The sequence below is a fragment of the Anas acuta genome, chromosome 3 (assembly GCF_963932015.1).
Source record: "Anas acuta chromosome 3, bAnaAcu1.1, whole genome shotgun sequence".
NCBI lineage: Eukaryota > Metazoa > Chordata > Aves > Anseriformes > Anatidae > Anas > Anas acuta.
In genome coordinates this window covers 10,387,395-10,400,736 of record NC_088981.1, presented here as the reverse complement: position 1 = coordinate 10,400,736, position 13,342 = coordinate 10,387,395, and the positions used below count along the sequence as shown (strand labels likewise).

The following is a 13,342-nucleotide window of genomic DNA, read 5'->3' as shown; positions in this document are numbered from 1 at the left end:
ACATAAGCCCATGTATTTGCTTCTAGAAATAAACTACTGTTGTGACTTAAGACCTGATGTAGGTCCTATAACAACTTATTTAATTTTGACCCTTGTAGGGGTCACCGCATTTGCTCTGTGCTCAGAGCAATTTTTTATTTTTTTCAGCAAAAAGCACACTGCCTCCTTATTCCTGCAGTTATCTTATTCCACATGGAAAAATCAAGCATGTAATATCAGGGAAACTATGCAGACCAGCATCTCCTTAGGGCCTGGAACGCACAGAAAATCCCTGTGAGAACTGGCAGGGCATTGCCTGTAGCAAAACTTAAGACCAGCACATAGCTCAGGCAAAGACTGAAGGCTCAGGACTGACCTGAAATAGGGTCCACAGGTGGAGGTGTGGGGTGGAGAGTCCAGGTGAAGCTAGTCACAACTATTAAGGGCAGTTGTTATGCTGCAGCAACAAAAATAACCTCCCAGAAAGACTTATGAAAGGCAGCCTCTCCCCGTCATCTACAATGATAAAGAACATCTGGTAGGGTCAGATAAATGTAAGCACTAAAGGCATGTGAAGTTATCAGATCAATAAAAAGAAAGACAATGCTTACATTTCAAACTGCTTCTGCATAAATGTTCCACCCTCACCGCATTTCACTTTCACGCAGTAAAACAGTTACTCAGCCTACGTATACATGATCCATATTACGATGCTTATTAAGTTCTCCCTTGTGTTTGCTATTTTGCCATAGTGGTCTGGAATACAATCACAGCCTGAGCTGTGCCCAGAGAAAGGTGATCATGCAGGCAGAAATAATAAGGGGAAAAAAAACTCGTTATAGATCTGACCTCTCGTGTACTTGGGAAGCTAATTGCAATCAATGCCTTTAGCCACACACAATTTACTACAACATGATATGTCTGGCCTGTGAGGGGAGTAAAACCGATCCCTGGCAATGGCCATTATTCTTCACACCGCTTTAAGTGATGCTATCAGATTCCCATGTGTAAGGCCTCTGTGGTTTCTTACTGAATTACATTTAAACTTATAGAAGTGGGAATTGCTGCAAGCAAAACTTTCAACAAGCCACAAAAACAGCAGAATTATATTCTCAGCAGAATATAATGAAAAAAGGGAAGTCTCTTGCAATGATCAAACAAGATAAGGAGAAATGCACACCTGGTGTTTTCTGAGCCATAAAGTTATAATTGTCTAAATATCACAGGTGCTTCCTCATGTGAAAACCTGTACATGCCACTTGATTGATGATTTCCAAGATATTTTCGAGACCATTCACTGCTGACTTAGACAATGGTTGGGGCGTTGGAGGGATTCATTTTACCCAATTTTTGATGTCTGTTCTCAAGGACCTTTAAAGTCAACACAGATCTGGGCAATAAATCAACGAAGTTCAGTGTATGACTTGTGATGAAACATAGGCCCCCACTGTGGGATGAGTTGCTTCTGGAACTTACTACTTGATTAAATGTAACTACTTTTTGATTAGTTGTCCTGTGACAATACAAGAGTCTTAGGTGACTCACCAAGTCCATAAGATTCTTGTCATATAGTAATGTTGATAATGCAGCTACCTCGTCATACATAAAGAACTGGTTTTGTTTGGTTTGGTTTTGCTTTATTTTGTTTTTAAATGGCATTTATTTCACTCCTGACTGTTCAGTGGGAGAAGTAATGACTGCATAATGTAAAAACTTTCCTACAGGATAATCCCTGCTACCAATGACTGCTATCAAAGGTGGGATGTTATTTACAGAGCTTGCTATATACACAGTTCTGAGATGTAGGAATCACACCCTGCTCTTATTTTTGTGGAAACCTTGCTTGCTGAACAAATTCTGAAGCCTAATCTTAGCTGGATACTTAATCAAAGCAAATACAGTAAGATTTCTGTTGCAGAAGTCAAGTTTTCAGCAGTATGTGTTAATTTGCTTGTTACAACAAATAAAAATAAAAATATCAGTAATTAACTTGCATACAGAATGAAAAGAAGCTGGGTAATGCCTGATCTTCCATATGACTTAACAATACTACATTTTACCACCCTGTGTACATCCCTGCTTTAGGAAAACAGAAAACATCAGGCCCAGCACAACATGTAGGTGAACGAGCTGTGCAATGCTCCTAATGAAATCATGAACTGTCGTTCAATCAAACAAAAAATACATTTATGGTCCGGATCCTGTGTCAGCTGTGAGAATGTTGCAGTTTTAACAGTAAATAGAACAGATATGGAAAAGGAAAAAAATATATATATTCTTTGCAGAAGAATGGAAAGGGTGCCTGAGCCTCCTGCTGCTATACACGCAATCGGGAGCGGCGTAGAGCTGAATTAAGGCAGGACGGGCACAGATCCTTGGAGGGATGGTGGCAGCCATTGGTAAAGGGCTGAAGAATTGCCATGCCGGCCTGACACCGCCTTTGTGGTGGGGTTTTCCCTGTGAAAATAAAGGAGTGGGACGGGGAGGGAGGGAAGGCGCCGGGGATGCCCGGGCTCGGGGCCGCTGTCCGGGGCCGCGGTGCTGAACGGGGCGGGCCGGGGCCGCGGCCACCGGCTGGGAACGGGGACAGGGGGGACAGGGAGGGACAGGGGGACAGGGAAGGACAGGAGGGACACGGAGGGACAGCGGGGAAGAGGAAACCCGGCGCCCAGACGCTGCGCCGTGATTAGAGGGGAAGGGCAAACTAAATCCATCGTGCGCTGCTTTGGGGAAGGGCTGTGCCGGCTGCGCTCCGGCAGCCCCTCCTCTTCCTCCCTCCTCCTCTTCCTCTCCCTCGCCGCCTCGCTCTGCTCTGCCCTGCTGCGGAGGGGGGAGAGACGAGGACAGCCCCCCCCCCCTCTCGCCATGGGCGACATCCCCAGCCTGGTGAAGATCAGCGTGTCGCTGCGCATCCAGCCCAACGACGGCGCCGTGTACTTCAAGGTGGACGGGCAGCGCTTCGGCCAGAACCGCACCATCAAGCTGCTCACCGGGGCCAAGTACAAGATCGACATCGCCCTCCGGCCCGGCACCGTCCAGGCCACGTAAGTGCATCCAAAGCTTTTATTTTTAGAGGTTTAAGAGGGTTTCCTGGCAGGCTGACAGCGCGGGGTTTCCGTGATTTCTCCCTCTCCGCCCTCTCGCTGCCGCGTTGCTGGGTCTCTGGGCAGCCTTTCCCTTGCTGGCTCCGGAGGGAGGCTGCGTTTGGGAGTCGCTTCTTTCCCCTTTCCTCCCTCCGTAGCTTATTAGGGCCTGGCTCCTTTTCTCCCTCCTTCCCCGTGGTTTGCCCTGGGGGCAGAAGGATGGGCTCCTGCAGCTTGGGGATGCTCCCAGCCCAGCCCCGCTGCACCCTGCCAAAGCAGAGACCAGCACCAGGGAGGACACAGACAAGAAAATGTCCTCCAGCCACGGAGAAGGGATTCACCCAAGCCCTCCCCAGCTCCTGGGGATCCTCACATTCCTTTTTCACCTTCCCTGGGTGATTGCAGAGCCCTGATTTTATTATTTTTTTTGGGGGGAGCCCCGGTGAGTCAGCAGCACCTGCAGGTCTGCTGAAACCACTGCCACATCCCCGGTTCCGAGGGGGCCTGCAGGGCTGCTGAAAGGCCGGATCCTGTCTCTTCGCAGGACTATGGGCATTGGGGGCGTCAATGTGCCACTAGAGGAGAAATCGAGGGATGCTCAGGTGGCCTCGTACACGGGGATCTACGACACAGAAGGGGTGCCCCACACCAAGAGCGGGGAGAGACAGCCCATCCAGGTCAACATGCAGGTACGTGGTCCTCCGCGCACGGATGTGACACCCATGGAGGAAAGCGTGGCAGAGAAATATTTCAGGGCAAATCCTGCTCACAGCTGCTGCCCTCTTTGCTTTCCATCAGTCTTTTCCCCGCCCCGATTACAGCTGTGAGGGATTTGTGGTGTTTGTCCTGCAGCTCCCATACCACAGAGAGGAAACGGAGCAGTATGTCATCTTCGGCTGAAGCCCTCCTAAGGGTCTGCTCTAATTTCTATGAGTTTAGGACCCTACTAAGGTTTCCAAGCCTCCCAGATTTCAGCTTTTTCTCATATTTGCTTGCTGCACTCAAGATTTCTTCTTAACTTTATCTTGTGTTTGTTTTTTATTCTGGAATGTTCTGCCATTTGGCACAGCAATACCCTTCTGGATATCTGTAACAGCTTAATTTAAAGTTTCTGACAATTACACAATGTGTAACTTTGGGGACCAACATCCCACTAACAGTTACCACTCCCTAATCTTAGGCTAATAAGGCTACCCTGCAGTATTTGTCCATGTTAATCCCTTCTCTATACATTTGCCTCCTAACACCCCAAAAAAATGAATGCCTAGGATGACTCTGAGCAGCAGACTCTCTCTAACAAATACAGAAACTATAGGCTGGTGATTTTCTTCTCAGGGGGAAGGAAAAGAGTGAGAATTTTTACAGCACCAACATTGAGCAGGGTTGTTGGAAACCACTTGTTCAGCACAGTTCTGTTTCACAATGGCTTTACTCCAGGAGGCTAAAGGGCACTGACCCAAAAACACACGTGCTCTGATTGAGGCAGCTCTATTTTGATACCTATGTGGATTGTACCCTCCACATTACTGAGGTGAACTCTGAAAATATGGAAATTTAACTTCTGTGCAGAAAACTAAGACCGATAAAACACAAATGAAGGAATTCCAAGTAATGGAAGGAGGGTCTGGTTTTCAGCCACAAGCTCCTGGTTGTTTTCTTGCAACATAAGAACGAGCAGCCACAATATTTATCCAAACAGCAGCTTTACAAATCAAATCCTGATACTCTAAACCATGAAACTAATAGGATTTGAAAGTGTTTAGCAAGTCCTCAACCCCTTTTAGGGTTTGATCTTGACAGATTGGTTCTTCAGTACAGACTTAGAAGTCCACAACTGATACTTTTAAGTATCAAATATAGGCACCTCAACAGGGATTTACATGCCTAACTCATCATTTAGCTGCTTAGCTAGCCAGAGCTATGACAGATTTAGGGAACAAGCCTCAGGCACCCCAGTTCAAAAACTGCTTCTAATACCTACTTCCTGAATCTTCAAAACTAGGCTCACTGTACGCTGCTTTACATTTTCCTATTTCTTTCAATTATAAGGAACTTCTGCCTCCACTTCCTTTTCTGTAACTGGCAGGATCCTGACATATCCTAGGGAGAAAAGGACTATTTAAAGCTTAGAAGTCTGAACTCACATTAGGAATAGACTGAGAGGTCAGTCCCAATGTTGAGCTGGTCTGATACTGCCAATTTAATGCCCAGAAGACAGAGTATCCATGAAAGTGATAACTGTATTTCTTGTCTGCTCTGAAATTTTAAATGCATAACTTCTTTGTGCTCCTACTTTTATCTTACCTCTTACAGACAGAGTATATATATGTAAAACAACAATCCCGTGTCTGGATTCCAGAAAATGAGGATGTGTTGCTGTTAGCTGACTGTTCACTTGCACCCGCTAACCAGAAAACTCTCAGCTGTCTAACAGATGGTGTAAACCCAGTTAGATACCTCTCTTTGGTCTGATTTTATTCTTGGTCAGATCAGACCAAGACTGATTAAGAACCTAGACCTCTCTTCCCATAACAAATAGCCACCAAGTCATCCTAGCACACAGATTCAAAGGGAACAATTAAATAATTACTCCTGCCTACAGCACCAAGCTGAGCCTGCCCAAGGGTAGGGACACCCTTCTTCCCTGGGGATGGCCGCATGTTGGCCCAGTGGAGGAGCCAGGATTCAGTCTCAGGAGCCACGGGAATTCAGGGGAGCTCAGAGGATGCAGAACATTCGTTATGCCACAGAGCTGCTGCACGTGCTAAGAACTGGGCTTGTGGGGAGGCACAGAGTAGAAAAGCTCTGCAATTTAATTCTTTCCTTCTCCTGGAAATCCCCAGCAGTCAGACAAACTACTCTGAGTAGCTCAGCAAAGTGGGTCAGTGAAGGAAGACAACTTGTTTTCCTCCTTCATCTCTTATGAAATCAGATTTTTCTGTACATCAATGAAATGCAATACTGCTCTTGATCGTATCACCTTTTACAAATACTTTTGTAAAGAAACACTTTTTCTTCTGGATCAATCAATTTTCTTCTTCAGTTTTCGGGCAAGAGTGGTTGGTGCTCCTCTCTACTGAGGATTTCTCCATGTAGGTTGTGCCCAGTAATATTCAACATGCTTCACTTTTACCATCTTGCATTACTGCTGGTTTCAGGATTACTATCAGAGGGGAATAATGAAGGACCCTTAATTAAGATTTTGATTGCTGGGAGGGGTAAAATAGCTTGTATGTCTGATTTTTGCCTCCTTCAATGGAAGCAACAGAAATATTTCAACTACACCTTTAAGGTAACACTTGCAACTAGAGCCAAATAAAAACCTTCCACTGTCAGCACACAGCAACTCCTGCCATCGTCCGGCTAAATTTAAGATACCACAGTGGGCTGGGGGAGGTTTAAAGCAATGTCCATTAAGTAGCAGCAGCTTAAAAAACACATCTTGGATTAAAAACAAAAAACAAGCAAAAAAACCTCCATGCCCTTCTGAGAAAACTGAGTACAAAAGGCTCTGCTTGCAATTGAGTAAGAATAGAGTTTTCATACTGACTTTGTGAGTGTGATTACCCTAGGTAGATGATCTAAGGTCAGCTTCCAGGCACATGATGAGAATGGAAAAGAGTCAAGTGAAGAGGTTGTCATTAGTGAGTGATGGAAATTCTTGAAAGAAAAAAAAATGTTAAAAAACAAGTTAGAGATCTTATTACACAGAACTTACTACAGCCATAGTCTTATCCACTGACTTGCACACACAGACAACTTACAGTCAGTGTCTCGCTATTCCTTCACTGTATTAGACTCTTAGCTACTAACGTGTGCTGATCATCTCCTTTCTGCTCTCTGGTACTTGTATCTAAGTTGGAAAAGCTGTGCCACCACAGTACAACTAGCAATTGCAGAAATGGGAACTTTTGCTTAAGTTTCATGTAACACATGGAATAAAAACCCAGAGGAGGAGTAAGTGATCTGATAGCAGCAGGTCTCAGTCATGACACTGAGACATGGCACTGTAGACAGAGGGCTACAAAGAAGGAACCTTCCCTGTCCTAACTGCAGCCTCTAGGTATGGTATGTAGTTGAAGCGATAGCCTATTTCACTACAGATCACGGCTACATGATCCATGGTATATAGAAGCCACTTCGAGGTCATCATGCCACCACTGCTGTGTCATCTTGAGGATTATAGCTTTGATTCTTGCTGTTAGTAACATTTACCAATATAGGAACTTGAACATTTTTACCCCCTTCATTTATTAACACTGATGCTCCCTTTTCCTCACAGTTTAACGACATTGGCACTTTTGAAACAGTCTGGCAAGTCAAATTCTACAACTACCACAAACGGGATCACTGCCAGTGGGGCAACAGTTTTGGCAGCATTGAGTACGAATGCAAACCGAATGAGACACGCAGTCTTATGTGGATCAACAAAGAGACCTTCCACTGAAGAGAAGTGCAACCAACACTGCTGGACAAACTCCTTAAAAAAAAAATCTACCTTTTTAAACCAGCAAGAAGCCTTAACAAAGGCATACTGTAACGTCGCTTTGTTCCGTAAGGTTCCAATAACTCAGTTGTATGTACTGGTGGTGCCACTGAAATCTTTGCCTGTTACTGTATTTCAAGTTTACCTTGGCATCTGTGACGCTCTTTACCTATACCCTGGGAATAATGTAGGCATCATGGTAAAGAGTATTTGATTCCTGGGTAGAAAGTCATCCTATCATAATAGTGTCATAACTATCTGGATTATGCCCACTAGATGTAACACCCTTTGTGAAGTGTTTTGCTTTATTGCTTAGAATTTGGATGCGATATCTATCATGTTGGAAATTTCCATATTTATATTTGTTTGCTCCTAAATCAGTGTGCTCCTTCAGGAATTTTGTTTACATGTCATCCCAGTGGACAGCAAAAAAAAGTGCAAATTATGGATGTCTGTAGGTTTAGATAAATGGCAGCTACTGCACTGTTGGTATCAAGGGATGTCATAGCAAGGGATTTGGAAACTCTCCTTTTGTCAAGTGCTGTAAGTTACCCTGGTATAAATTTCCTATTTTGTGAGATTTGGTAAATTAGCATTCTTTGATGTTAACTTCCCCAGTCTCTGAAATAGCTTTAGAGAACACTATAAAACATGCTAACCTAAATGAAAGAAAAGCAATAAATTAGTTGTGGTATTAAAGACATCTAACAACATGGCTAGTGTCTATGTCAAGGTTATATAGTCTTGAAAGATACAGCAGCCATCCTTAATTTAGTTCTTACAGTAAGAGTTCTGATAGTAATCTCTGGTTTTCTTTGAATGAAATATTGCTCAAATCAGTGAAATCACATAAATCAACTTTTTTTAAGCCTGACTACTGTATTATACCAAAATCTACAGGATTTCCAGCCAACAAAAACTCCTCACTCATTGTGATCAAACTGCAGATTGCAATGCGTTGTGCTCTTTCACGTAAGGATAAGCATGTAAGCAATTGCACAGTCATGACTAAAGGTGCTACATAAACACTAGGTCAGTGTTTAACATATATAGGCAACAACAACAAAGAAAACAAATACCTTTTCTTTCAGTAAATAAACCAGGGAAACAACTATACTGTCCCATCCCCTACTTGGGCTGAAGTAAGCTGTCAGTTCTTGCATATCTGTTACTCCCTTTGTGAATAATTTGTAAATTGTGTATGTAAATGGTAACCATGACTTTTGATCTTTGTAATAAAGGACTTAAAACATTTCTTTTTTCTCTAGCGTGACCATCTAAATGAGCAGAAAATATTAAATCAAAAATGGCAGTGGTTTTAAAAAGTCAGACAGCAGAGGGTACATAGCCAGTGCTTTCTGAGAATTCAGTCCGAGGCACTTCATGTTCAGTGCCCAAAGCTGCTCCCTCTAGGAAATACAAACCCAATGTGCTAGAATGCAGGATGTGAATTCGATAATGCTCAGTAGAAATTGAAAAAAAAAAAATCCCATTTAATTCTTAATCAAAAAACTTGACTGTTTGAAATTTCTAGAGACAAAAAAGGCTGACCGTAGCACTGATGTAATATAGTACCAGAGCAGTAAGCTAGGCAGCTACATCCCTGCTCTGAGGCAGTATTACACAGGCACATTTCATTGCTATGAAATTCTAGGAAGTATTCTAAGCTAACTTCTTTCCTGGACTTACCCTAGTCTACAGGCAAATGATGTGGACAAAGGCCCATCCAGATTGGAGGGGTCACCTATAGCAAGTCAGCCTACCCCTGTATCACGACCACCTCCATCCCAAAAAACGAAGAATTTTGGTCACAGTCACCATGAAGTAGTCCAGTTTAAAATCTTTGATGATAGGAGGAAAGCTGCCACTTTCTACCCTGGAGATAGGGAGAGGGGGGGTCCTGCATGGAGCCAAGAGTTGATGATTCAGTCAATGATTCTGGTGGGTCCCTTCAAACTTGGGATATTCTATGATTCTACAGAAACATTTTTTCTCTGAAATAATAATTCAGAGACATAATTAATAATACCAAATGTTCAGCTGTCAATCAGTTCCATCTCTGCACTACTAAAGCATTATTTTCTTCTGCAACACTTGGTATATTTTGTTTTGTTTGTACACAGAAGCACATCAGCATGAAGTGTTTGATACATAAATTAGCAGTTGTTTTTGTCCTACTAAAATTAAAATGTGTAAGACAGGCCTGCAGCTCTCGAGTTCAGCTTCTGTGAAATCCTCGGCCTACAGTATCTGAGCTCTCCAGCATTTATGAAACGTTACAGCAAATCCAGCCTATGCTGACATGGGAGGGATGTTATCATCAGCTAAAGAAAAGCACACCTTTCCCAAGGTAAATACTTACGTCTACATTAATTGCAAATAGGGCAGCTCTTTCTCATGTCTTAGCAAGCCCCTAGCACGTCGACTGCAATTCAGTTCAGAGGGTGGTCAAGAAGGAGGGCAGATGGAGCTGCTTTTAAAAGGAAGGAGAGAGCACTCAGACCAACCGTGTCCTGCAGACTCTGTGCCCTGAAACTGAACATTGCTGTCCAGGACTGAAGCCACCCTTTTAAAGACAGCGGCAGCGATTAAAATAAAATAAAATAAAAAAAAAAAAAGGAAAGGGCAGGGGGAGGTGGGGGAAGTAGCCTGCTTAACAGCTATATTAAAGAAGGTAAATAACTTTTATCAGCTGTTACTTCCTCCTTCCCTGCATGATTTTTAAGGGTGAAGGAATGTGGCTTGATAGCCTCGCATTATTCCTGCCTAATAAAAAGATTATTTGTGGGGTATTTGTTCTGTATTTATACTGCTAAGGACAACAGCACTGATACTCTCCACGTGTAAAGGAACATAGTCCCACAAACTTCCCTTTCCTCAACAAACATTTGCTCCTAGTAAAGGAGACCCATGTCTTTAAAAAGCATCTCTTTCCAAGTAATGTTCTGAAATATCTTACATTCAGGACAGCTCTGGTAAACGTTCATAAAGCTTGTGGGTAATCTCATAAAGCTTGTGGGTAATCAACTCAAGTAACTGTCACTGTGACAGTTTGATGCATTATTTAATCAGCAGCATTTAATCCCCAGACAAGTTTGTTCTTTACACACCTTTTTCTAATTAGTATTTCCATTTCTTGAGAGAACTCCAAAATTCAGAACAGGACACAATATACTAAGCTTAAAGATAGTTTTTATAATTATCCAACACACTGTCAGAAAATGCTGACAATGTGTCAATCCAGCTGAAACCACAAAGCACTGATACCTGAAGGTTTTCTACATGAAAGCCTTACAGATTTTTCTCTTTTGTCCCTTGTGTTCCCATGAAAGTTTCCAGCTTTCATTTTCATAAGAAAGATTTAAATGAATATATTGAATCTTTCAGAGTTACTTTTTCATCTATATTTAGGTAGCTGTTAGCACTTTCAGACAGCTGAGTAAAAGGATCCAAGAGCAAGCTATTAGTCATGATTATTATGGTTGTAGTCTGGCATAGGGCTTACATGAAATCAGAAGAGTCTGTGCATTATTTTTTGTTTAGCACAACTACTACAGGCTTTGGATATCTCCTACCATCATACTATAGCTGAAAAGAAAAATACTGCCAAAGTCTCCAACCATTACCGATCAAGCTAGTGAGGTCTCACTGGCTTCAGCTTCAGAAAGCCTCATTTGTTATATTCTTCCTATAGAAGATGTGAACAAAACCGCTGTACAATGAAGCTGTAAGTTTTTTAACGCAAGGTTTTCACGTGCCAGCAGAAACTGGTTTCCATTTCTTTAAGAGCAGCTGGCTGATTTGCTATGTAAAACTTTGAGGTATGTGCTATTTTGAACAGTTCCATTTTTCTGGAGCCTCCACATAAGAATAAGAGCATGGCACTGTTGTCAATGCTAATCTTTTTCTGAGGTTTGAAATAAGTGCCGTGGCTTTCAGAATTCAAAACATTGCCCTGTAAGTATGCCAACCCTGAAGCACGAAGCAGTAGTGTAACGAGTCTTAGAGCATTGATGCTTTCCCTTATTTTGACAAAGCTCACAAGCAATGACTGGGAAGTTTGTGCCAGGCAGCTAATCCTAGTCTTGAGCTAGGGAAGATGGCCACTCCTGCCCACAGGATGCATGCTGCATGCTTGGCAGCTTTCACCAGCGTTCTTTGGACTGCTTCCTCTTCTTCTCTTCCTGAGGCCAGCAGCTAAGGCTTCAAATCCCCGTGAGACCTGGCTTTTGGCCTCAGGAAGGCAAGGCTGCACCAACACAGAAAGAACCACGCCAACTCTCTCCGCATTGCCTTCTCTGTACCTACCCCAAATTTTTTGATTATTTCTCTCAGTGATGGACACGGATTATTTCTGTTTATTCACAAAGAATAATCCCATGAATGATGTCAGTGACCTTATAGGTTACATATAACCTTCTCTGCCTCTTCATGGCAAAGAAATTCACAGACCATATTCCAGCTGTAGAATAGGAAGAAAATGTCCAGCTACCAGAAAAATAAAGGGAAGCTAGACTACAGAAAGCACTGCTGATGGTGGAAGTCCTGTAGCACCTGCCATTACAGTGCTGGAGAGCTCAGACAGCTACATACCACAGCGCTCTCACACTCCCTGACCTCCTCTGTATAATAAGATACACTCAAGTGAGGAGCTGGAAACTTCTGCAAGTTCTCCTGCTGCACTTTGTTTCTCCCCCACTGAAAACAAACACTGCTACTGCCTTTATCCCAAATAGTAAGGAACAACCCAGTGCCCCCACTGGGTAAATTCTGCAGCCTTTGAACCATTCAGAGAGAAGCAATAACAAGCTATCAGATGATGGTAATGAAGACAGCACAAGTAAGAACCGTGTGACTGTGCTGGAGGTGAGATGGACCTTCTGCCAATTCTCCCCACACTAACTGCAAGGTCAGGTGCCATTCTGCTGTCAGGAAGGGACTGTGATAATGCCTGTGATAATACCTACATTAAACTGTGGCATAAAGGGACGAGATGTTCTCAGAAGCTGGAAACAAAACATTATGAGTTTAATTTGAACCCCAGAGGGCTTTGTCTGCAGAGAAATGGCAGTATGATTCTACAATATCAGAACATACATTATTTCGACTCTGACGGCAATCTTCCACTCAGTCTATGTTGCTAGGCCAATCAAGTAACCTAAGGTACTTCCAAATTCCAGGGTCTTTTTGTAGAGAACAAGCCTTGGCCAATCCTATGTCCAGTTGGTGGGGTTTGTTTGGTTGTTGTTGTGTCCCCTTTTCTAATGATCTGTATGATTTTTTCTTCTAGCTTTACATGATAAGCAAGCTGAGAAAATAATGCAAAGAGTACCACTGTGTGAAAACAAAACTGCAGTTGTCCCAGTTCTGTATAGCAACTATGCGCCTGCACTGCAAAGATTTAATGGCACTAAAATGAAGAAATGGCTTCATGAGTCTATCAGTTCTGGTGCAGACTGAACCATGTTCAAGAGGCTGGCAATGTTTTGTCTATCAGCACAATGCAACAGTCATATGTAAGTATTTATTTTCAAAGGCACAACGCTTACACTCAACTTTGCTACTCTTGAGGCAGATGGTTAAGAAGCCAAGAAAAGGTGCCAAATTCACTCCAGGTACAGAGCTCCCCATAAGGAACGGAGTTAACACAAGGGAAAAATTTGTCCCAATAGGCTAAAATGTGGATTAATATTGGCCTTGCTTAAAATAGAACTGTAAGAACTCAGACCTAACCATCTTAATACAAATGAAATACAATCCATTGAGGAAATAGTTCCAAGGGGGTTGTTTTAAA

General features: G+C 42.9%; 1 protein-coding gene across 1 annotated transcript; it reads left to right on the top strand.

Moving 5' to 3' along the window:
* The first annotated feature begins 2,622 nt into the window (after positions 1 to 2,622).
* Positions 2,623 to 8,800, top strand: CNRIP1 (cannabinoid receptor interacting protein 1). Its single transcript, XM_068675653.1, has 3 exons — positions 2,623 to 3,023; positions 3,607 to 3,751; positions 7,345 to 8,800. Exons 1-3 carry the CDS (start codon positions 2,845 to 2,847, stop codon positions 7,507 to 7,509), a joined length of 489 nt encoding a protein of 162 aa, XP_068531754.1. The 5' UTR covers positions 2,623 to 2,844; the 3' UTR covers positions 7,510 to 8,800.
* Positions 8,801 to 13,342: the final 4,542 nt, after the last annotated feature.